Below are 26265 nucleotides of genomic sequence, written 5' to 3' on the forward strand. Positions count from 1 at the left end.
TTCTTTCCGTTCATGCCAATAATTTATTGAACCGGATGTCTGTACACAGCCAAAAAACCTAAGAAAGAAACTAACACACAATGTTGGAAGGGAGGGGGGGCAGTGATGAGGAATGGGCATGGGGAGGTGGGGGGAATTTATCCACAGGCTGCACCCTGGCTCCCCAGGGGGGGGGACCTTCAATCCTAGAGCGATCTGAAGATGGAGAGGGAAATGGGGTTTGGGGCAATCATTGCAACGTTGCATTAAGAAAAAAAAATTATAATCTATTTACAGGGAGAATGGTGAAAGGAAGCCACTGAGGGAGAGGGATGGGGGAAGAAGAGATGTATTTACAGCAGGAGAGGGAAAGGGCATGGAATTAAAACTTGTCTTCTCCTTCCCTCCCCTCCCACCCGCTTTGAGAGAACATCCCCCCCTCATCCACCCACATCACTGATTTGCGGTGCTGGGGAGCAGACACAGCTGAAACTCAGAGCAAGCTCTGCTGTAAATTTATCCACCTGCCTGGGGAACAGCTTCCAACGCCAGCCTGTACTGAGGGCAAGGGAGGGAGGGGGGGAGGATTTCCCACAAGAAATCCTGGTGCCATGACATATGGGAGGGTTGGAAGAGGAAGGTGCAGTTGGCCGTGCCCCCCTCACAGTCCAAGGCAAGGGGGATAGGAGTTTCTTGTTCCCATTAAGAGATTGTGGTGGAGGCACAGCCAGCAAAATGAGGAGGGGGAGGCCTTTCAGGGAAGGGGAACGGTCCTAATTCCCCACCTGAAAGTGACAAGTTGAATTTCATTGGGGTTAATAAGAAAACAAAAAGGGGGGAAAGACTGACCCGCTTAAAAATACAGCATCCGTGTTTCAGAGGCAGACAGGTCTGGGGTGGGAGAGGGACACCCAGTGAGGGACCAGACCGGTGTGAGGGGGCCACAGGGTTGGACTTCGGAGAGCGTGGGTGACATGAGACTGGAAATAAAACATTTTTTGTATCCCTCGGGGATGTTAAAAACAAGAGCAAGTTAAAATCGAACTGGGCCATCCTTGGGAAAGGTGGGAGGGGAGGGGAGAAATGGGGGCGGGGTGGCAGCTCTTGGGTCTCTCCCCCTCCCCAGAGGCACCAACCTTGACTGCTTTTGAAAAAGGGAGCCCTTAAGCCATGGGATTTTTTCTGCCCTCTCCCCGTGCCGAGGCATCATGGGACAACATGGGAGGGAACCGCGAAGTGATTCAGGGAGACAGGGAATTCCGCCCCCTCCCCCTCCCCGTGGCCGTCTCGTCTCCGATTGGCCTCCCCACTGGCCAACGGGAGGCAAGCTCCACATGATCCCCCAGGCCACACCGTTGCTTCCCCACCCCCCACCCCACGTTCACAGTTCAGAGAAGTCCATGTGGGTGGCCTGGAGGGTAGGGGGTAAGTGGAGGGGACCTGCCCCCCGGCCCAGCAGCCCCTCAGGATGTGTTGGCGATGGGTCCTGCTCCGTCCCCGGGCGTCACCTGGCTCCTGTCGGTTCCCATTCTCCCCTCACCTGCAAAGAGAGAAAGGAAAGGCCTCAGGCGTAATACTGAACCCTCTACTCCGTTCCCAGAATGCATCCGAGTGGCCTTACTTGAGCATCCATCCGCCCCTGAAAGGAGCAACCCACCCAAGCCCATGATTGCTCTCGCGCTAAATCTCAAGAGGATGAAGGCACTCACTGTGCGAAGTTGTGGAGCCAGGCACACTTCCCACCGAGCTGGCCTGGGATCGAATGTGTGGTGGAATGAGGCTTGTGTTCAACCCTGGCTGGATGGATAGCTCTGCAAGGGAAGAGAGACAGGTATCTGTCAAGGGATGATCATTCTTCATGCATCTGATTAAGTGAGTTCTAGCCCAAAATTACAAGAAAAAAATAGGGTGGGGGGTTCAGATATTTTCCAGAGGTTCCGAATGGTTAAGAGGGTTGAGCTTGAGAGGTTCTTAAAGTTCTGATCAAACAGTTAATACAAAATGGGAGAAAGCTTGCTGAGGCCCACAGAATTATTAACCACGTCACTAATCCAATATTGGTGTGGGAAGACGCTGGGAGTAGGGACAGGTTAGCTACCTCCACTGTGGAGAATACATGGAATACGACGTGGCACTGAGTCTCAAGCCCTCAGTGAGTTAGGGAACAGGCAGAGTGGAACAATAGTGGGTCCAACACTCAAGACGGTGGTTTCTATATGTGCTGTAAAGGGAAGTGAGGGGCAGATGGGGCTTGTCAACCTGGGAAGGGAGCCCATCTAGGAGAAGGGAACTCTGATCGTAAACCTTTGCTGCCTCACAGGATATCTTAAGAAGAAGAAAAAGTCTGCACAAATCTGGAGCAGAGTCCCTAAGGCTGTTGGATAGCACCTTGTACAACTCTTTCCAGCAACTCCTGCAACCAAGCAGGTGCCAAACATTGCTCTGCTTTCTTTTGGAACACATCAGTGAGGCTGAGAAGGGGGTCTTATCGTCTGAGCAGTCCAAGACCTCCATGCACACTGCTCAGGGTTGCACCCCAGGGAGGTCACATTGGTACTGCTAACACAGTGATTTGGCTTCACCCCCGGAGGCACACTCCATTGCCAACAACCATCTTGGGGGATGAGCTTTACATTACTGACCCATAAGCAAGGATAACAAGGACCCAAAATGATGAAGACAATGAAGCAGCAAAAGAAACACCGTGGAGTAGCAGAGTAAACTGCAGCATTCAATTTGTGCAACATTCAAAAGCATCCAATTTGTGCAACATTCAAAAGCATCCACTCAATTCCTGGCCCAGTGAGGCCACATCTGGGGATGGAATTTAACCTGCACCAAAGTCTTCTCTAGCAAATGTTTTGTGCTTCCTCGAGGACCCCGACAATAGGCCCCCCTGCCTGACACCCCCCTCGGCCCCACCGCTCTGCCTGCTTTCCAAGATGCCAACCACTTACCCACAGGGCTGAAGTTGAAGAGGGGGGGCAGGTCGCGGCCGTTGGGCAGCCGAGCATTGGGCTCGCGCAGCTCATCGAAGAAGCTGTTGGCGCAAGCCTCCAGTGGGGAGAGGCGGGTGGCGGGCGTGTACTCCAGCAGCCGGCTGCACAGCGAGATGGCCTCCAGCGGCGTGCGGGGCTTGAACACCTGGCATGGGGGGCACCAGAGGTCACCCACAATGCAATGCAGCTCCACTCCCCGTCCACTTGAAAAATACTACTTGAGTTGCATGCAAAGGAACAAGTTTCACATGTGCATTTTCTGCAATATGCCCACCTTTATCACGGCCAATGACTTTTAAGCAGAGAACTGCTGGAGTCCCCGGTAAAAGTCTTGAAGAGGGTAGTGTGCGCTCTCAAAGACAGCACAACATAGTGGCTAGAGTTATGTAGCCGGTCTAGGGATATCGGAGCTCGAGCTCCTGTCCAGTCTTGAAGGTTATCAGGTGACCTTGCACCAGGATCGCGCTTGTTCTCTCCCTCGCTCTCTAACCTACTTCACAGGTTGGCTGTAAGGATAAAGACCTTTTTTGGCATCCTGAGCTCTTCATAAAGAATGGTGGGATATATATGTAAATACCGTATTTTTCCATGTATAAGATGTAGGTTTTCCCCCTAAAAAATAATGTCATAAATTAGGGGGCGTCTTATACACAGATACATCTCCCCCCATTTTCTTAAATCTGAGTCCCCAAAATAGGGGGCGTCTTATACGTGGGGGCGTCTTATAGACGGAAAAATACGGTATTTGCTGTCACATAGCAGTGTTCCCCAAACTTGGATCTCCAGCTGTTTTGGGACTAGAGTTCCCAAGCTGTAGTCCAAAAACAGGTGGGAGACCTGAGTTTGGGAAACACTGACATAGATGGAATTATATTTTTTTTCTCCTGCTGCTTCGCAAGGTAAGACCCGAACTGATGGGTTCAAGTTATCAACGACAAGCAATTAAGAGGAGTCTCTGGAACGTACAGGGTAACGGAGAGCGAAACCTGTGCCGCAGCCTCCCCAAGCAGCTAAAACTCCCCCAACTGTCCCTCTCTAATGATACCCTTGAGCAGCCGTGGGGAATCCTCAGGCCTAACTGGGCCCACCTGCACTACACCCAGCATTATGCAGTGTCAAGTGTGGGGCAGGTAAAGGTATAGCTGCACCAAAAGGAGGTTTGCAGGCACTGCCAATCGGCCGGCTGCTGAGGCCTGCAGAGAATGGTGCTCTGTGCAGCGGGGTGAGAATCACCTGATGCTGTTGTGATGGCAGCTGATTGACAAGTGGGCAGCCCTACTCACCTGCCCAACTTGGCCCACCATGTGTGGTGTGGGGAGACAGGGATCCAGCATAGTAGATGCCATTCCCCAAACCTGTGCAAGAGCCTCCCAGCACTTTGAGCAGAGGACAACAGCAACCTCCACCTACCCCGGCATTTCCCCCACCATCTTTACCTTTATCCAGGGGTGTGCTTTAATCTGGGGGAACTTGAACTCCGTATAGTTGGGATTCATCTCTCGGATCTGTTCTCGCGTTGGTGTCCCCAACACCTTTGGGGGGTGGGAAAGAGAGAAAGAAGAGGGGGGGAATGTCACACTCAACAGTCACAGAAGGGAAATGTATTTTAGTCACAAAGCATGTCGGGGTGACTTCTCAGTTCTCCTCCCCTACCCACAATGTCTTACTGGCATCTCGATGGGATGGGAGGAATTCTGTCCAAAAGAAGGGTCACAGACTGGTTGGACACAGAGGGATGGTGGGAGGAACCAGCTGGGGAAACCCTAAAGGAAGAAGGCTCAGAGCCTGGCAAGTGGTGGTGGTGGTGGGACAATGATGAGTGATCAGGGAGAAAAGGGAGAAGACTGGGAAGAGGAGGTGTCAGAAGCTGAAGAGGTAACAGGCTTTAGTGAGCAGGGAGAGTCTGTGGCAGAGACAAGTGCAGAATCTGAAGCAGAAGCAGAAGAGGAGGGAGGCCAAGAGGCAGAGAGGAGTCCAGCTGGGGAAGAGGCAGGTGTGTCTCTCCCTCCCGCTGAAACTAGCTCCCCTCCCTCGTCTCCCAGAACCAGGAGAGGCATGAAGAGGAGGGAACCTAGGCAGCTGTGGGGAGGCAGTCTCAGCAATGGATTCATGGGGCAAGACCTGTCAGAGATGAGTTGCTGCACTCATTAGGCCTGACACGCCTGTGCAGATCCTGTTCTCACTAGTAAAGAGTTAACTGCGACTTGCTCGGTGTGATTTACTGCTGGCTCGCTCCTGTCACGAAGGGAAGGATGACCCATAGTCCTCTGTTTGATGTAACAAACCCTTTCTAAGCAGGTATGTCCATTTTATAGCATAGGAAAGAGTACGCCAGTGGCCTTCAAACTGTGTTCTGGGTGGGGTTCAAGTTCTTTTCAGTGGCTCCTCATTGACAAGATCAGCAAGGGTGATAACCGCTTCTCCCACCCCAATACATTTTGTGCACCATCACCTGTCTTCTGTCACATCACTTGTGCATGAAGGCGAGGTGTGTGACTACAACCCACATGAACCAAGTGGGGGCACACCAGAATTCATATGCAATGCACAGGGTTCACCAGGCAAGAGTAGTTTCCTGAAGGATGTTTGAAAACCACAAGAGTGTCTATTTGAATACTTGAGCTGGAGTGGCCCAGCGAGAAAGAGTAAATGATCAATTCGTTACCTTGATGATCTCCACCAGCTGGTCCACTCCACTGTCCCCAGGAAATATAGGCTGCCCCAGAAGCAGCTCTGCCAGCACACAGCCAGCAGACCAGATATCTAGGAAGGAAGCAGATGGGGACTTCATTGAAAGCTGGCCTCCTGGGAGGGAAGCAGCACCCCATGCCTAGAAGTGGAAGTCCTCAACTTTCTCCTTTTAGCAGTGGGTGGGCAGAGGAGAGAAGAGACTCCTGCCACAGATCAGAAGTAGAGTACAAACTCCGCATGTGGAAGGGACCCAGGTCAGATCCTCCAGCATCTCCAATCCAGCTAGTAAGAGTATTTTGTCTGAAACTCTGGAGAACCACTGCCAGTCAGGGTTGGCAGCAATGAGCTAGATGGTGCAGACTCTGGAAGGCAGCTTCCTTATAGCAAGGATGGATAACTTCTGGTCCTCCAGATGTTCTTGGACCACAACCTCTGAGGCTGATGGGGTGGGGAGTCCAACAACATCTGCTGAGCCACATACTCCCCATCCCTGCTTTACAACATAATGCCAGCTGGGACGTACTGCATCTCACAATGGATGACGTTTCAGGCATCCACCTCTTCGGGGCATTACAGAATTCAGGAAAGCTTTCTTCCGTCAGCCACCAGGTCCCACTCACTTGTTACAATGAGAGGACATTCACTCTGCAGAGGCGTCTGAACCCCACAGAGATGCAAGATGCAAGGGTGGGGTCAGGCACTCACCTATGTTTGAGGTGTAGTCTGTGGCTCCAAAGATGAGCTCGGGAGCACGATAGTAGCGAGAACAGATGTAGGAAACGTTGGGTTCTCCTCGCACCAACTGCTTTGCACTGAAGAGAGAAACAAGAGTATGGATGGCTGTGATAAAAACAGTGTGGTGCGGCAGTTAGAGCGGTGGTTCTCAAACTTTTTTCTATGGGCCATTCTTTCAGAATAAAACTTTGCTTGTGCCACTGAGAAGAAATATACTGGAAAACACAACTAGGATTCTCCTCAACATCACATGATGCTCCTGCTCTCATTGTGAAAAGATATCTATGTGTATTCTGCAAAAAGAGAAAAGAAAGATACTGTGGACGCTCGGGTTGCGAACGTGATCCGTGCAGGATGCATGTTCGCAACCCAAAGCGTTCGCAATCCGCAACGGCGCTGTGTGACTGCCAAAACCCGGAAGTAACCCGTTCCAGTACTTCCGGATTTCGGCGGTCCATAACCCGAAAAAACGCAACCTGAAGCATCTGTAACCTGAGTTATGACTGTACTACACTGAAATGTTTGAATGTTTCTTTTGACTGTCCTTGAATCTTCCCACCACATTTACTATCGTCTCCTGCCACACCAGTGTGGCACATCACATCCTTTGAGAACTGAGTTACGGTGGTACCTCTGGTTAAGAACTTAATTTGTTCCGGAGGTCCGTTCTTAACCTGAAACTGTTCTCAACCTGAAGCACCACTTCAGGTGCTAAGGGGGCCTCCCGCTGCCGCTGCGCCACCGCTGCGCGATTTCTGTTCTCATCCTGAAGCAAAGTTCTTAAACCGAGGTACTATTTCTGGGTTAGCGGAGTGTGTAACCTGAAGCGTCTGTAACCCAAAGTACCACTGTATAGTGTCAGACTAAGAGACCTGGGGTCAAATGCCTCCTCAGCCTTGAAGCTCAGTGAGTGACCTTTCAACCAGCTGCACTTTCTCCCTCTTTCAGCCTAACCTACCTCAAAGGATTGTTGTGAGGATCATAGAATCTTACAGCTGGAAGGGACCAAAGGGCCATCTACTCCAAGCCCCTGCAATGCAGGAATCTCGGCTAAAGCATCCTCGGCTAATGCATCCATGGCAGATGGCCATCCAACCTCTGCTTAAAATTAACCTCCAGAGGAAGGAGAGTCTAGAACCTCTCGTTGGCGTCTGTTCCGCCGCTGAACTGCTCTGTCAGAAAGTTTTTCCGAATATTTAGTCAGAATCTCCTGTATACAGCATATAGCTCAAGTAAGTCTACTCTTTGATTAAGGACTTTTTAATAACCACCTGCTGAAGTCACTAGTTCATCAATTAAACGAATTAACCGAACAGCTTGCATAGTGTAATAATTAAGGTGCTGGACTAGGACTGGGGAGACCCAAGTTCAAATTGCCACTGGTGACCTTGGGCTGGCTATTCCTCTCTCTCTCTCCATCTCAGAGGGCTGATGAGGATGAGAGAGGCAGGGGCCCAAAGCAGGTTTAAGATGTTACCCATAAAAAGGTCTACCAGCATAAAACAACACCAAGTAGCTGCTTCAGTGAGTTATGAAAGCAGCATGAAGTTCGCCGACTGCAAGGTAAGCTGCCAGTCATTGTAATATGAAAGGGAAGGGAGGAAAAAGATGGTCTATGACCGCAAAACCAGGGTGGATAAAAATCAATGATTTTTTTTAAAAAAAAAAAAATCAGGGTGTTTTTAAAATTTAAATTGGGTTTTTTAAATTTAAATTGGGTTTTTTTTTAAAATAAAATGCTTTTGTAGGAAAAATCTTTTTAAAGATAGTTTTCTATTTAAGTTACATTACAGTCCAAAGATTATTCATCAGGAAATAAGGATTTGTTTTAAGTTTGTCAGTCTAAGGTTTGGGTTTTTAAAAAAAATGTTTAACCACATCAGTTAACAAACACGGATACATATGCTATGTTATTGTTTTAGTTAAATAATTTTTAAATGTTTTTATTAAGGAAATGGTTATTTTCCTCCTTCCAATAAAGTACAGCAGAAAAAAGTTGTCCAAATAGAAAGTTAACTTATTAAACCTCACAATAATTTCATAATTATCTGCCTATGTATTTCTAATAGTATAACCAAATCGGCAGTTTTTTATATAACTGTAAAAACTACTCTGAAAATTTATTATTCCAAAAATGAAACCTTCATATGGTTGTAAATGTTAATATTATACCAGTAAGAATGAATCTTTCTGTAAAAAAATGATTTAAATCAAGTCTTACCGACTAGTGATTTAAATCGTGATTTAAATCGATTTGATTTAAATCAAATCTACCTTGCACAAAACACACAAAATTGTATGTAAACCTGCACCCTGAACTTAGAAACCCAACTAACTATGTCAGCCAGCTGCAGCCTTTGTTGATTAAAGACTGGAGCCTACGAGTCTCCATTTCCACCCTGAGATGTCACAGGGTGGTCAAACTCCTGAAGGGAGAAGGAACTAATTAGTGGAGAAGCCTCATTTTAATATCTGATGTTTTATTGTATTTTTAATTTTTTTGTTGAAAGCCACCCAGAGTGGCTGGAGAAACCCAGCCAGAAGGGCGGGGTATAAATAAATGTATTATTATTATTATTATTATTATTATTATTATTATTATTATTATTAACATCTGAGGCCTGTAGAATGATGGAGCTATGCAACAGGGGAAGAGGAGGCATGAGAGGCGGCAGAAGTCGAGTTGCACATATGGGTATGAAATAACCAAGCAAACCTTTGGCTGAATATTTTGAGCAAATTATGGGTCACGGACAGAAACAAGTCTACTTGTGTATTTGGAGCACCAGAGTGTTTTGTAAATCCATCACACAAGGGCCGAAGTCCATTCTACGGGGCCGTGTGTGCTGGGAACAGCCACTTCCGTGCCTCTCTCACCTGCCAAAGTCACAAAGCTTCAGTACTGCTGTGTCGGGGTCCACCAGTAGGTTCTGGGGTTTGATGTCCCGATGACACACGCCTTGAGAATGGATGTAAGCAAGACTGCGGAACAGCTGGTACATGTACACCTGGTTGGGGGAGAGGGAGACGACATTTAGGTTAAAACAGTAACTTAAATGATATAATGCGTACAGAGGTGTTTCACTCAGAGACCTTGGTTCCGTCATGGGTGGGGATGCAGCAAGTTAAAAATGCAAGCAAGGGAAAGCACTTTAGGCTCAACGTATAACCAACCGATGGAGTTTAATGCCATGGATGATGCAATGGCTGTCAGCATGTGACTTTGGAGCCAAAGATGGGAACCCTATGGATGTGGCCACCGTCAGATGTTGCTGGACTCCAAGTCCCATCAGCCCAAGCTGGCCTGCTCCCATGGCCATGGATGATGGGAGTTGTAGTCCAGCAACACCTGGAGGCAGCCACAGGTTCTCCATCCTTGAACTAAAAGATTTACGGTGGCGGCGCAGCCCATGGGGCTTCCTTAATGTCACAGAGGGCTCAGAAAGAGAAGACTGTCCTTCTGCCATTTGCTAAACTGCTCCAATACTAAACTGAAGGCTAATCAGAGAATCTCAGAAAGCCGTGTGTGTGTGTGTGTGTGTGTGTGTGTGTGTGTGTGTGTGTGTAAAAGGCCAATGTCCAGCAGAGGTGAAAACAGATGTCTGGGAAGGCCAACAGAGGGAGCAGTCTCAGGGGGAAAGAAAGCAGACCAGATAGAGAAGCCTAAGAGGAGAGGAAAAACTCAAAGAGGACAGGCACACACATGTATCCCATTCAAGAAGGCCAGAGTTCACATATTGATTACCAAACAGCCGTCTTCTGGCAGCAACCACCAAAAGCTCGGCGCTTTCTTTAAAATTCTGTTTCTGGTGTGTTGTAGTTATGCATCTATTTGGACTGCTGTTATCCTGATATTTTATTTTTATTTTGCCTGCATTTTGTTAGCCGCTTTGAGCATCTGCGTTGTTGGGGTGGGGAGAGCGGGTTAGAAACCTCAGTGCAAAATAGACTGTGGCACAGGGACGTGTTGTTCCCTGCATTTGCCCTGAACGGCGGCACTCTGCAAATGCATAAGATTCTCATCAGTGGCTGTCATCCACACGAACTAATTAGCACTGGGTTGTATCCAACTGTGGAAAGGCTCTTTGATCCAGCGGAAGCTTCTGTGAATGGGAAAGGGGGGCGCAGAGGTGATTTATGTAAATTTCCCCTTTTTCCTGCAGCTCCAGTGCCATCTTCCACACTGTTCAAAGGGTCCCCCAACCCACTGGAGGAGATTTGAGGAAGGAACATGAGGGGAAAACAACAAAATCACGTCCCTCTCCACCTTTCTGTTCACTGGGGCCTCTGGCGGCTTAAAGAGCCTTCTGCCCCAACTCCATATCTCCACGTTCAACTACAATATACCTCTAACTCCCAGCTACCGTGGTTCAACAACACAAATGGGCATCACTGCCACATCAGAACCATGAACCTAGTTTAGCCACTGTTGGGCGAAAAAACGCGTCACTGGTCTGACCCAACCTTCCCATTCCTATTAGGATTCTCTACAATCAGAAAAAGGGACGCAGGTGGCGCTGTGGTCTAAACCACAGAGCCTAGGGCTTGCTGAGCAGAAGGTCAGCAGTTCAAATCCCCGTGACGGGGTGAGCTCCCGTTGCTCGGTCCCTGCTCCTGCCAACCTAGCAGTTCAAAAGCACGTCAAAGTGCAAGTAGATAAATAGGTATCACTCCGGCAGGAAGGTAAACGGCGTTTCCGTGTGCTGCTCTGGTTCACCAGAAGCAGCTTAGTTATGCTGGCCACATGACCCGGAAGCTGTCTGCAGAGAAACGCCGGCTCCCTCGGCCTATAGAGTGAGATGAGCGCGCAACCCCAGAGTCGACCGCGACTCGACCTAATGGTCGGGGGTACCTTTACCTTTACAATTTGAAAAGCTACAGTGACTTGTGGCATGTCACCAATTTTATTTACACACAGCCTTTCTAGGATACAAGAAAATCAAACTCAGGGCTGCTTCCAAATAAAAACAGAAACTGCAAGAGAAGTAAAACCCACAAAACAAAATCAGCAGTAATCGAAGAAAACAGAACCACAGAAACCTCATCTATGGAGAAACTTCAAAAGGACTGGAAGTGCCATTAAAATTCAAAATTAACTGAGAAAAGGGGTGTGATCAGGAAGAGAAGTCTATTGATGTTTAAGAGATATTTTATGGGTCAGTACAGATCCTTAAGCAGAGATGCTATTCGCTATTAATAGGGAAACCCCACCAGCAGACGAACTGCACAAAGACAAGGTACCATTCACAGCACATCCCATCAGGAGGAGCAGAAAAAGACCCTTCTCTGCCCTCAAAGACCCCAGGGAGCTACTGCCAGTCAGACAAGATAATACTGGGCTACAGGGACCCGTAGCTGCACTCCGTATGAGACAGCTTTATATGAATGTACACATAAAGTATTTTAGAAATGCAAAATAGTTAATGGGAGTCTCAAAATTAGCTAGAGACAAAAATGTCTGTTATCCTGTTCCATTTGGAACAACTTTTCATGCTTTATAGTTATAGTGATTTTTTTTGTTTTTGTTTTTACAAATTGCATATCCTATCATTGTAACCCATCCTTGGACCTTGTGGGAACGGGCAAGTAAGAAAGTATTAAATGAAAAATGAAAACCTCACCCCATTCACTCAGAAAGGATAGCAAAAGGAGGAGAAAAGATAGCTGTGATTGGGAAGGGGCAAAACGAGTGCCCCACGGAAGGGCTGGGGAGCCTTTAACCCTCCAGATGTTTCTGGACTATTATTATATTTATTTGTATCCCTCCTTTCCCCCCAGACCAGGACTCAAGGAAGCTTACACAAATTAAAACATCACATAAAACACAGAAGGTGAAGAATGTATAAAAGGTACTAGTTAAAAAGCAATCAAGACTATAATAGTATTAAAACAATATAAAACAGATCTATTAAAATTTAGATAGTAAAAAGAGCACAGCACTACTTAAAAGCCCTTTCCCTTAAATAAAAAAAAACCTGAACTATAATGTTAATCATCCCTAACCACTGGCCGCCTGGCTGGGGCAGATGGAAACTGGGATCAGTGGATGTTAGCAAAGTGGTTTTTCCCTTTCCTATATAAGAAGTAGGGGGAAACCTTCGGTCGTTCAGTGTTGATGAACTGTAACTCCTATCAGCTCTAGCAAGCATGGCAAATGGCTACAGATGAAGGAAGTTGTAATGCAATAGCATCCGAAGGCCCCAAGGTCCCACACACCTGCTACATAACATGCCATATTTAAAATCAGAGAAGGGGGTAGGTCCCAACACTTATTTTTCCTTACAAGCTAACCTTGGGGTGAAAGGCAGGCGATAAATCAAAATAATATTTTCATCATCCCTTTCCAACAGGGATATTTAATTTTAAAATAGTGGTGTTTGATTCCAAACTCAATGAAGGTGCACGTTCTCGATCCGTGCTACTCAAATAAACCTTTCAAAAATGATGGGAGATCCCAATCGACTTTTATTAATACCCGAGGAGGCAAGAAAGAGCCTTCCAATTGTACGCATTAAAATGGGAACGCATGGGGGGCTCTTGCCCCTTCAAAGGATGTAGAGGGCACAAGAAGCCTTCTGGCTGTTGCCATCTTTCCAGGACGTCTTTGTTGAAACCAGGAACAGCAGCTCCATAATGGGCCCAGGGGCTCGTCTGTCTGCATCGCAGCCATAACTTCAGAAGCATTCATTACACCCAGGACTCTGCATGTGCTGTTGTTGTACAGCATGCAAAATATGACATTATGGGCACTCAACTCCTGCTTCCAGGAAACCTCAACTTTCAATTAAGCTAGTTTTTAATTAATAATAATAATAGTTACTATTATTTATTAAATTTATACACCACCCTTCATCCAAGAACCACAGGGCTCTAGGCAACTCCAGGGAGGACTAGCTACGATGACTGCTTATTTATTTAGTTCATAAAAATTATATACCACTTGATTATAAAACACATAATTTAAAACACACAGAAGGTTAAAGCCACGATTGAACAGACTAAAACAATTTAAAACTCATGCAAACTTTCTAAACATCTGGGCAGGATTATCTAAATAAGGATGCCTTCAGCAGGCACTGAAAAGAATACAATGAAGGCACCTGCCGAAAATCAATAGGCAAGGAGTTCCAACGTGTTGGTGTTGCCACACTAAACGATCAAGTTCTTACAGATGCGGTGGGGTTATAATGTGGCAGCTGAATCAGTTTTATGTTCTACCTCTGCGGCCGGAGGCATTGCGCCTCTGAATATCAGCTGCTGGGAATCACAGGTGGGAAGTCCTGCTTGCAGGCTTTCCTATCTGGTTGGCCCCTGTGAGAATGGAGCGCTCAGCAAGATAGGCCTTTGGCCTGATTCAGCAGGCTCCTCCCAAAACGTAAAGCAAAGGTTCGTCCTTGGGTTCCCGATCGTAGTTTGAGCAAAACAACCCCGAGTTCAGACGCAATGCTAAGCCCGGGGTGGTGTTTTGCTGTTCTAACTCTTGCTAGGCAAGGAGGGAAGAGAGAGCAAGGCATGGTTCATTGCAATGTGCAAATGTGGTCCCGGGTGGCACCGTCTTCTTGGGCACGGAACATTTTGAAGCAGGAGTGACACTCACCTTTACATAGATGACAGGGATGGTCTGTTTGGCTTTGGTGAAGTGCCGGGCCACGCGATAGACCGTCTCGGGCACGAAGTCCAGGACTAAATTAAGATAAACTTCATCCTTCTGCAACAGATTGCGAAGAAGAGGGAAGTGAGGGAACCTCCAGACCAACTCCACCATACAAATGGCAGTGGGCAACATAGAACCCTGAAGATGCACCTGTTAGGACTGCCCCAACCCCAGCTTTCATCTCGAAAAGATATACAGACTCTCATATAATATAAAAGGGCTTTTACATAAAGAGCTCATATGGTTGCAGCAGTAAAGGATAGGAGCGCAACAGGAAAAATGAGGGCTTAATTTAAAAAAAGAGAAATGTGTTGCATACTCCCGCTTATCTGGAAGGAGGAACTCAAGTCCCAGGTGCAGAGAGGGCAGCTGTTGCTTCCTCAGCAGTTAAGTGCTGCGTATTTATGCTCAAAGGCATTCTGCTATTTCCAGGTGCTCTTGAGTTCAGCTCCAGCAATGAAAACGCATCCTGTAGCTGAGCTCTGATGAGATGCGCCTCAATTAGATATTGGCAAAAACACCAAAGGGCTGGAAACAAAGAGGTCAATTAAGAGAAGCCTCAATTTTGTTATCACTGTTAGCTTTGTGCACCCCAAAAGCCTGGATTTAGGAAGTAGCACAAAGGAACACAACTTAACAGCTATTGCCACTTCGGATTACCGAAGTAGAGTAAGACTATCCTGTATAGACTAAGATCAAAGTGTCGACAATCTGACTGCGGCTTTCATCATGCCAATCATGAGAACTACATACTGCTAAATCATCCAAATTCGCCGTAAACCTTTTCCCAGTGGACCCTCTGGTATAAAAGAGACAGAATGGAAGGGCATAGCAAATAGACTAGGACTGAGGACACCCAGCTTCAAATTCCCATTTGGCCGTAGAGCTGAATGAGCTCAGCATAGTCTTTGGTCCCCCTTTGGACTGATGGGACTTGTACATCTGGAGGGAACCAGTTAGGCAAAGGCTGCCTTAACACAGCTGCTCTCTCAGCCTAACTCAGGAGTGAAGAATTAGCCGCCCTCTAGATGTTGCTGGACACCCCCCCAACTCCCATCAGCCCCAGCAAAAGTGGCCAATGGATAGGAACCAATGTTGCCAGACATTCTGAACAAACCATTCTCCATTTCTTCCCCTGTCCGTACCTTCTCCCCACTCGAGTAGAAGAAATACCGCAGGCGAACGATGTTGCAGTGATCCAGCTTCCTCATGATCTGCAGCTCTCGGTTCTGAAAGCAAGATGATTGAGGTGAACTACAGAATCCCAATTGACGAAATCAGCAAGATGCATTGACAGACTTTCCCTTTCAACTCACCTTGAAGCGTTTATCTTGCAGCACCTTCTTGATAGCAACCAGCTCCCCGGAATCTGCTAGTCGGGCCTGGTAGACGACCCCAAATGACCCATTGCCGATGACCTTGATATCAGAATACGAAACTTCTTGGGGGCGGTCGGGGCCCTGACCTGGCGTGGCCACCACAGTGGTCACCTTGCCGCTATCTCCTGGAAGAAGGGGAATGGTTGAGAAAAGGGGTGAGAGTTTGAGATGCTGCGGAAATCTCAAGCACCACTTGACTTCCGCTCCCCAAACACATATCCACACCCTCCCCAACACAACACAATGTCAACATGCTCCAAATAGGACACCATTAGGTGACCCTCAGCACTCCCAAGCTGCTTCATCACTGAGTCCAATGGCCTACACACCCGTACCCAACAGCTGGTGCTGAACACACAACATTCCTAAGGCAACCCAAACGAGTAACCAAAAAAATGTCACATCGTAACTCCCTATGCTACAGCTAAACCTTACAAAGCACTTGATAATAGGGACCAGCAACTGCATATCCAAAACCTGATTTGTAGGTGGGGTGGTTGTCCTTTTCCCAACTGGTAATCCAAAGGGGGTGGACAGCAACACTCATAAAATATCCTTTGAGATTCGGAGGTTTAGAGGGTCTTGGTCTACACCCACTCTTCTCAAAGTGCCATTGCTAATTGATGGAATTATGATTGTGCCCCTAAAAGCCTAAATGTTCATGCTGCACATTGCTTCCCTTCTCAGTGTCCAGCCGAGCCTCAGCCTCCCTCCACCAAACACCTCCGCCCCTCACTATCTTTCAACCACACACCTGCACTGCCTTACCTGTGCTGCCACAGCCACGCCCATTCTGAACTGCCTGTTACCAGGCAACCAGACCCTGCTCCAATTCTCCTTGCTCTTTCACCCAAGCATTAGTGTTCTCCCTCCCCTTCATGGTCCAGCCCATCTTTCATTGCAACCCCCTCCTGGAGGGCACTGTGTCATTCCTACGCAAACTAGCTCATCTCAGCACCAGATTGGCGCTAAGGAAAGCTTAGACAATTCCAGCAGCCGTCACAGGCTGCCTCCTTCAACCCCATGGAAATGAACACCCCTGGCTACCCTTACTAACCTCCCGGCTTCAATGATTTCATCCTGACGTCACCAGTATAATTCGGGACCACTCGTCCAGCTGCTGACCTCAAATAGCCTTTTTCCCAGAGCCCTGGTCCCACCAGCTGAGAACCTCAAGCCCTTGCAGATTCTCCCTGCACTGACCCAGGCCAACTTTTCTTCTGCACCACCACTCTGAGGTGCCAAGTGACCCAGCTCTCTCCTGCGCTGGTGCCCGTTAGCAAACCCCTCCAAAATAAACACACACCTCCTCAAACCTAAGGGGCACATTACCAACCTGTCCCCTCCTCGATTATTCATTCATTGGTTAGGCTTATATCCCACCCTTCCTCCCAAAGGAGCCCAGGGAGGCAAGTAGGACCCCCGTCCCCCCACTTCCCTTTGCCTAAACCTCCGGAACCCCCAAAACTGGCACCACCCTCAAGAGCAGGTGTGACTCTCGGAGACTCCTCCCTACCACCCTATGCCAGCCACCCCAAAGGCTGAGCACCCTCAGATACTCCCCCTCGTCCCATTTCTCCCCACATCTCCCCCTCCTTTGTCCCCGCCTCCCAAGCTCTCGCCCATTCCCCCCACTTTCCTAGCACCCCTCTTTTCTTTCGCCCTTTCCCAACCCCCCCCTCCCCCAGCCCCCTGCTCTTCTCCTCTTCCTCTGGTCGATTTCATTCAAGCCACCCCTCCCCCTCCCCCACCCCTTCTTTGTCCCCCCTCCCCCTTCCCCACTGCCACCCCCGACCCAGGCGGTACTTACGGCCCAGCTTGAGGCCCGGGAAGGAGCCGACTGCCGTGCTGGTCCCGCCTCCCCCCGGCCCAGGCCCGGCAGCCCCCCCGGGCTTCCCCCCCGGCGCTGCCCCCGAGGTGGGGCCTGGCGCGGCGGGCGCCGTGGCGGGAGCCCCGCCTGACGGGTCTGCGAAGGAGCTCGTCCGGGGCCGGGAAGAGCCGGCGCTGCCGCTGCTCATGGTGAGGCCGGGACCGGGGAAAAGGGAAGGGGGGCCGCGCTGGCTGGCTGGCTCCGTCTGAGGCGGCTCGGGAGCCGGCCCAGCCCGGCCCTGTCGCGGGAGCGGATGGGAAATGGAGTCCCGGCCACCATCCGCCTCGCTACTCGCTAACGGAGGCGGGACTCCATTTCCCACAAGCGGCGCCGCGGAGGCGGGCCACTCGGCCTCCTGCCGAAGGTCATGCTGGGACATGAAGTCCCCTGGGCCCGAAACGCCCCGCAGCCCGCTAGAGCCAAGGGACTACAAGTCCCAGGATGCCGAGCGCACCGCTAGCCGGCCGCCGCGAGGAAGGACGGGAGATGGAGTCACTCGGCGCACAGCCCGGCCGGACTCCTCAGCGCAGAGCGAAATGGATGGACTGCGTTTCCCAGCGTCCCCCGCGCGAGGACGGCTAACCTATCAGGAGACGGAAACGAAATGACCCTCTTGTGAGGCGGAGAGGGAGGCTGGGAAGGAAGCCGTACGGGAAGCCAAGAGGGTCATACAGAGCCGCAGGGCGGGGAGTGTCGCAGACGCCGCTCGGCCACCAGAAAACCAAGAGAGACTTAACCTTGCGCCCATCTAGCTCTGATATCCATTATCGCCTCAAAGCCAAATGGAGCCGGAACGAGGCCTCATCAGGCCGCGGCGCGGTGCACGATGGGAGACGGCGTCGGTGCGGCCCGCCGCCGCTTTCCCAATACGCTCAGCGCGGACGCCCCGTGACGCGTTTGGCGGAGGGCCCCCGTCCTTCCAACAATTAGCGGACTACACTTCCCATCGTGCACCGCGACGAGAAGGGGCGCGATTGGCAATGGGAGGCCGCTGTGGCTCGGGAACGGCCCGCGAGGCCCTTCAGGCCCGCCACTCTTGTAAGGCCGGCGCGTTATGCGGTGGGGCGGTCCATTCTCGCTTGGTGTAGAGTGGTTCCTTGGCATTCGGGCTCCCGTCGTTCAGCGCCACACTGGGGCAGCGGCGTAGCTCCCGGCATGCACTGCGCGTCTCCCGTAGGGGGTTTGTGGGAGATGTAGTTTTCTCGGCATTTCCAGAGAGCAAATGGAGGGGGTCTCTTCTCTAACGTTATTTGCAAGGAGGAAAACACGGGAACTAATTATATATTTATTTATGTATTCATTCATACACTGCCTTTTCCACCCTGACAGGGACTCTGGGAAAATGCTAGTTGCAGCACAGTCAATAAGTAAGCCCATAACTTAACATGCATTTAACTTACGCACATTCAGCTTTTTTTGGCCATGGCTAAAGAAATAAAAGGGAGCAGAATGGGTGCAGGGTTCTGGGGGAAATGACTTTGGCAGTCCCACCCAGCATTGGACCCAGTAGGTTTTGGCAAGGGCTTGATGGTTCGAGCCCACCCAGGGACCACTGTGGGCAGGATCCCTGCATTGCAGGGGGTCGGACTAGATGACCCTTGGATCCCCTTCCAGCTCTACAGTTTTATGATTTTGACTTTAGGCACAAACCCTGGAACGTAACCCGTGTGTAGGTTGCAGGCTATTTTTTTTAATTAATTACTTTTATTTTGCTTTAAACAAATACATATGAATATAGACAACCAAAATTACAAAAGAAAATTCCTTAATAATAATAATAATGGGGGGGACTTAAAAACTACAAAAAATATCAAAATACATGGCACAGAACATAAGCAACTATGGGAAAGAAAAAAGAAAAGAGGAAAAGGAAAAGGAAGATAAGCCAAAACAGGAAAGCTCATCTATTGTACACTTCTGTCAAGTTCACAACAGATCATTATTCTTATCAATTCTATCTGCATTCCAAAGGATTCCCTCATCTTGGTATCAGGGAGCATTTCTCTATGTGGTATCATTCTATACATAACCAGGTCTTTCTTGTTGAGCCCTTGTCCCCTAAATAATTATTTAAACAGGTTATTAAATAATTATTTAAACAGGTTGCAGGCTATATTATATTTCTCCCACTGGACACCTGCAAAGCTAATGAAGGCAAGAACAAATAGGGTGACCACTTGCGCACTACTGTTTCCCCTGCGGAAAAAGAGTTGTGCAGTTTTTCATAAAATTTGCATATGCACATCTACATGTGGAGTTTCAAATTTATAAATAATGACCAGGGGCCCCATGGGCATAACCAGGATTTTTGTTGGGGGGTGGGGCTGGCCATTTGTTGGGGCGGGGACAGAACCTCAGTTAGCTATGTATTTTTATTGATATGGGAGGGGGCAGCTGCCCTTCCCTGCCCCACCCCCGGTATACCCATGAGTGGCCCTCCAGGATGTTGGTTGACTATAACTTGGGATAACTCAGTTGGTAGAGAATGAGAATCTCAGGGTTGTGGGTTTGAGGTCAAGCCCCCCATTGGGCAAAAGATTCCAGCATTGCAAGGGGTTGGACTAGAATAGATGACCCTCTCATGGTCCCTTCCAACTCTACGATTCTGTGATTCATTGAGGGTTAACCGCTGGCCATGCTGGCTGGAGCTGATGGGAAGAGGTGATTTCAGAATCAGTGCCAAGCACTGTGCCCATGGCATCAGTGCCCATGGCATTTCTGGGCTAGTACCTCCCTACTTCCCACCCTCCCACCTCTGCCAGCTTCTCTTAATGTAGAAGATCTGATTCTATGATTTATGATTCATATATATAGACAGAGAGAGATGAAACTTGAATGCACCTTGAAACAACACAAGAGTTAGATCCAAAAATATTTTTATTCCATGCCCTGGAGGCTGCTGTCGGTTTGCCAGCAATTGGTTTCTGGATGGATATGTTTTAACTATCGGGGCATGGCAGCATAATAGCCACACACCTTTCTAGCCTCGAGGCTTTTTATAAAAGGAGAGCTTAAGGTTGCAATAGGGGAACTTCTAAGTAGGCATGCCTAGAATTGCAGTGTGAGTTGTTTTAAGGAACATTCACCCTAGAGTCATACTTCCAATATAAATCTTGCCATGAAAAAGGCCAGTGCTCTCTCTTTCTCTGCCCCAACCCCTGTAAGTAGTATTATGTACAAAAGAGGTCTAGCAGCTATTAAGCCTTAAGGCTCAGATTACCATCTCAGAAATGAAAGAAGTTTAGGGAGAACAATGGCTGCAACAAGACGACTTAGAATCATGGAAGGAACCGCAACGGCCATCTACTGCAAGCCCCTGCAATGCTGGAATCACAGCTGAATAATCCCTGACAGATGGCCATCCGACCTCTGTTTAAAAACCCTCCAATGAAGGAGAGTTTGCCACCTTCCAAGGGAGTCCAGTCCACTGTCTTACTATCAGAAAGTTCTCCCTAACAGAATCATAGAATCGTAGAGTTCCATTCTGAAGGAAATCAGCCCTGAGTGCTCACTGGAAGGACAGATCCTGAAGCTGAGGCTCCAATACTTTGGCCGCCTCATGAGAAGAGAAGACTCCCTGGAAAAGACCCTGATATTAGGAAAGATAGAGGGCACAAGGAGAAGGGGACGACAGAGGACGAGATGGTTGGACAGTGTTCTGGAAGCTACCAGCATGAGTCTGACCAAACTGCGGGAGGCAGTGGAAGGCAGGAGTGCCTGGCGTGCTCTGGTCCAGGGGGTCACGAAGAGTCGGACACGAGTAAACGACTAAACAACAACACAAGAGTTGGAAGGGACGCAGAGGATCATGCAATCAAAAGCCTTGCATTGCAGGAATATGCAACAGGCCTGTAAGGGGATCAAACCCATGACCTTGGCATTATCAGCATCACACTCTAACCAGCTAGAACTATTGGTTTGGGCCCTACCCCCTGGAGCAGCAGAAAACAAGCTTGCCACATGTGACAGCCCTTCAGATATTTGAAGAAGGCTTAACCCACCTCACAGGATGGTTGTGGGGATAAAATGGGCTTGGAAGCTGTCCCGAGTGAGATAAAAAATGGACTGCATAATAACACAAACTAATATGAGTCATCCCATTTCCTGATGCAGAAATCCTGTCCAGAGTTACTTGATAATAACTTCCCATTGAACCCAATGGGACTTATTTCTAAATGCCCATAAATAGAATTGGGCTGCTAGTCAGCAGGTGAGCTCTTTTAGAAGCTCTCGGGTTTTTGGGGGTGTGGAAAGGAGGTTTTTTTATAGAGTGCAATGCTTTTGCATTCAAACTGTCCAAGATTCAATTCTTGGCATTTCCAAGGATCTAAAGTGACCGGTGCTGCAGCCAATCAAGGCAGATAATCAGGGTGGTTGAGGATTGTGGCTCCAGCGACCTCCAACCATATCAGTTGCTGACCACAGCTATCATGTCCAAGCCAAGAGAGATACATGAAACAGAGAAGGTCTGCCTGTACATTGCGCCTCTAAAACACATCCCCATGCCTCAAAGAATTCTGGGCACTGTAGTTTACCCATCTCAAGAGTTACAGCACCCAGTAACCCTTAACAAACTACAGTACCCAGAATTCTTCGAGGGAGGCAACGAGGGGTGTGTGTTCTTTCAATGTGCCTTAAAGGCATATACAGCCCAGGTTGAAGCCATGCTATGGAATACAGTCGCCACAAGGGGGCACTTGGAGCATTGTGTTCCTACAGGGCAGAGGACTGTTTCCACTCCAGCAGTATAGATCTGACCTAAAGGGAGTTTTGAAATATATATTTGCACAAATCTGCTAGGTGTCTTTAGAAGGCCAAACCTGCCCTGCAGGTGAGCAGCTACAAAGAGCCCCTCATCCCACCTCCTGCAAAGGGGACGATCCTTATGGTAATTATAGGTGGGAACAATGTGCGAGCTTGAGCACATCTTGAATTTAAAGAACGCACACAACCAGGAGTGGTCTCCTGGGTGGATTAAGTGTCCAAACCAGAGTCAGCCAAAGCAATAGAGCAGGCCAAGGCCTGTACTAATTTAGGAATTCTGTGTTCAGCTGCCTGGACCCCGGGACTCTTCCCCAGACTACAACCCCTCAGTGGCTCTGCTCTGATCCCTCCTGAAATGCTGTTGCCTAACTGGTAAGGGCAGACGAGCTGGGGTGATGTCTCTTGCTTGCTTGCTTGCTTGTGCATGTTAGTAGAAGCCCTTGCCTGGCTTTTTGCATGGCAAGAAAGTTACCTACACAGAACAACAAAGCCCTGTGTTGCAAACTTAACGCAATAAACAACACAAGCAACACGAAGACCAGTATACTAGATAGCATTGTAGTTCTTATTGCATAATGTACATGATTTAGTACAGTGGTACCTCGGGTTACATACGCTTCAGGTTACAGACTCCGCTCACCCAGAAATAGTGCTTCAGGTTAAGAACTTTGCTTCAGGATGAGAACAGAAATCGTGCTGCGGCAGCAGCGGGAGGCCCCATTAGCTAAAGTGGTGCTTCAGGTTAAGAACAGTTTCAGGTTAAGAACGGACGTCTGGAATCAATTAAGTACTTAACCCGAGGTACCACTGTACAACAAAAACAAAATATGTACACTTGTAAATTCTCTGATATATCTGAAAACAAATGAACACACGTCTGTCAATCTTGTAGAAGTATAACGAGTCTATGGTTGAAACAAAGTAATAGATGCTATCCTGTGGGCTAAGCGGTAAAACTTTTTAGGCGTTCATGGTGCCGAAGTAGTAAGTGAATAACAATGTAGGAGAGTGATCCTGGATAACCTGACTGTTTCGCTGGAATCTTCTTCAGCACAACCCATAGATTAGAAAAATGCACAAGGGCCACAGTGGTTACATCAAAAATTATATCCTGCTTGATTGTGTAAATAGAAGCTCTAAGTGGATTGCAATAAATAAATAAAAATGGTCAATAAAACAGGAAGATGAAAACAGGAATTCTGAAAAAAAAAATCAAAATATAATTAAAATCAACATTTACGCTAGAAACAGATTACAAGCACACGTCAGTTTTTAAACGCCCGGCTAGGCTTGCCTGAAGAAAGCTGTTTTTAGCAGGCACTGAAAAGAGCACATCGAAGGCACTTGCCAGGTGTCAATCAGCAGGGAGTTCCACAAGTGTTGGAGCTGCCTCCCTGAGAGATTGATTTCTTACAAGTGAATAATGATATTATGCAACACCTGTAAAGGTCCCAGTTTTGCAGATCTAAGCTAATTATTGATATACAGCCTCTTGGCTGTGGAGGTTCCATTTAATTATCATGCCTTCCAGCTGCTGATAAGGCAAATCGATGGAGGTGGAGAGTTCATTCTTTCTTGAAGCTGTCAGAGTTGGTGGCTCCCATTACAAGCTTGTGGCAGGGAATGCTGCACCCTGATTTCATGTTGTTCGAAGAAGTCCTGAGCTATAATTGTTGATCTACTTCACCGGGTGAATCCAGCTTCTTGTATAATTATTGAGTGGGGTGGGAGAGAGAGAATCCATAATGAGACCGAGACATCCTTTGCTTGTTAAAACAAGTTTTGCTGTGGAGTAGTACAACTTCACCTGAGCCAAGTCTCAGCCTTCAGAAACCTTCTTTGTTTGGTTCCCCCCCCCCCCAGTTCCTGGAACGTGCAAGGCAATTATGAAGTGCGGAGTGCTTCTGAGCATGTGTAAAATGCATCTAGCTCCACCCAAGAGGAAAGCGATAGCCTACTCCTCTCCCCACCCCAAATGGACCTGAGGTTAGGAGTAGAGTCCTTGCATGATTGAAACGGCAGCCCTTTTGGAGAGTAACCACTGTTCTGTAATAAACAAATTTCTTTTCATGTAAGACCAGGCACTTGTGGTCAGCCACCCGTTGGTTGTGGCTGGGAAGAGCAAATGGTACCCTAGGACTGCTACCACGGTGGAGAATTCACATACAAACACACCGTTTTGCCTGAAGTACCTTGGAAGATCAGAAGCCAAGGAACCTCAAAGGAGATCTGAGGGCAGATATTACCCTCCGTGGAGAGTACCAGTGGAAAGACACACACTCATTCACTCCAAGGCAACACTGAGCACTTGAGCTACACACCAATTAATTTTGCTCCGCGCTACAAAGCCTGCCACAGTAGCAGCCTGATCCTAAGCATCTTTACCCAGAGGAAAGGAGCCAGGTTTTTTTCTAACCAGCCTCTCAGCCTCATAAGGAACATAGGAAGCTGCCTTAGAGCGAGTCACACAATTGGTCCATCCAGTTCATCATTGTCTACACTAGTCAGCTGTCAGGGGCGGGTCAGCAGTAAATCACTCCGAGAAAGTGAAGTCAACTATTAGAAGAAACAAGGTCTGCTCAGGAGTGCCAGGCCTAATGAGCACAGCAACTCTTCGTAGGTCTGGCCCCTATGAGGCCGTTGTGGAGGCTGAAGCTCCCTGCCTTCCCACAGCTGCCTATGTCTCCTCCACTGATCCTTCCCAAGCAATCTGAGACTACGCCGGGGCACCTGCCTTTGCTACTCTCGCTTCATACCACTTCTGGTCCTGGGAGACCAGCAGGGAAGGGAGCTTGTTGCACCAGGAGGGGGAGACACCCTGGTTTCTTCACCAGCCTGACTCCTCTCTGCCTCTTGGCCATCCTCCTCTCCTGTTTTACCTTCTGCACTTCTCTCTGCCACAGACCCTCCCTGCTCACTAAACCCTATTATCTCTTCAGCTTCAGATACCTCCTCCTCTCAGTCTTCTTCCTCTGACCGCTCATCGTCATCCCACCATCACTCCCCAAACTCTGAGCCATCTTCCCTTGGAGGTTCCTCAGCTGGTGTCTCCCACCCACCACCCCTGCATCCAGCCGGTTCATGACAGGTACATGTTGCAGGTATCAGCCAGCGGCAGGGAGTCGCTCCCAGGCCTCCCTCGAGATGCCAGGGATTGAACCTGGGATTTTGGCATGCAAAGCAGATGCTGAGCTGTGGCCCATCCCCAAAGCCTCTGCCTCTAGAATCAGCACATGATAAACACTTACCCTACAGCTTTGCAAGCAATTACATCAGATTCTTGTTCCCAAAGAAATGCAAAGGCTGTTTGAAAAAAAGGCTTAGATAGCTTGATGGGAGAGGTATTAGGCTGCAACAGCTATATAAAACCTTCACATCCAGGAGGAGTTTATCAGAAGTTATAAAAGGAAGTAAAGGTAAAGGGACCCCTGACCATTAGGTCCAGTCGCAGACAACTCTGGGGTTGCGGCGCTCATCTCGCTTTACTAGCCAAGGGAGCCGGCATACAGTTTCCGGGTCATATGGCCAGCATGACTAAGCCGCTTCTGGCGAACCAGAGCAGCACACGGAAACGCTGTTTATCTTCCCGCCAGAGTGGTACCTATTTATCTACTTGTACTTTGACATGCTTTTGAATTCCCAGGAGCTGGGACCGAGCAATGGGAGCTCATTCCGTTGCGGGGATTCAAACCACCGACCTTCTGATCGGCAAGCCCTAGGCTCTGTGGTTTAACCCACAGTGCCACGCGTCAGTCTATAAAAGGAAGTACTTCCTCAGAAAACACATAGTTAAAAAAACCTCCAAGTGTCCCTGTTTTCCAGGGACAGTCCCAGATTTACAGAAGCCATCCCAGTTTCCAATTTGATCCCGGAATGTCCCGCTTTTCCTTAGGACGTCCCTATCTTCATCAGAGAAAATGTTGGAGGGCATGCAGTTATGCAACCCCTGAACCAGGGAGATAAGTAGCCATACGACCTTTAGAAGACATCTGAAGGCAGCCCTGTGTGGGGATGTTTTTACAGTAAATGTTTTGTTGTTGTTTTTAGATGTTGGAAGCCACCCAGAGTGGCTGGGGCAACCCAGCCGGATGGGCGGGGTGCAAATAATAAAATTATTATTATAACGGAATAGGACATCCCTATTTTCATCGGAGAAACATGGGAGGGATGAATCAATAGAGTCAAGGCGTTCAG

The 26265-nt window shown here is 48.5% G+C and overlaps 1 protein-coding gene across 2 annotated transcripts; it reads right to left on the minus strand.

Moving 5' to 3' along the window:
• On the minus strand, positions 1–18143 carry GSK3A (glycogen synthase kinase 3 alpha). Of its 2 annotated transcripts, none has more exons than XM_081200422.1 (11): positions 18045–18143; positions 15375–15562; positions 15204–15287; positions 14002–14112; positions 9282–9412; positions 6375–6481; positions 5644–5741; positions 4415–4510; positions 2937–3123; positions 1689–1790; positions 1–1519 (listed from the first exon to the last, which is right to left on the minus strand). In XM_081200422.1, exons 1-11 carry the CDS (start codon positions 18070–18072, stop codon positions 1443–1445), a joined length of 1209 nt encoding a protein of 402 aa, XP_081056548.1. In that variant the 5' UTR covers positions 18073–18143; the 3' UTR covers positions 1–1442. The 2 variants fall into 2 exon arrangements, with proteins under 2 accessions (XP_081056548.1, XP_081056547.1); XM_081200421.1 differs by lacking the exon at positions 18045–18143 and adding an exon at positions 17248–17701.
• Positions 18144–26265: the final 8122 nt, after the last annotated feature.

Source organism: Podarcis bocagei (genome assembly GCF_964188305.1).
Source record: "Podarcis bocagei genome assembly, chromosome: 7".
Classification (NCBI taxonomy): Eukaryota; Metazoa; Chordata; class Lepidosauria; order Squamata; family Lacertidae; genus Podarcis; species Podarcis bocagei.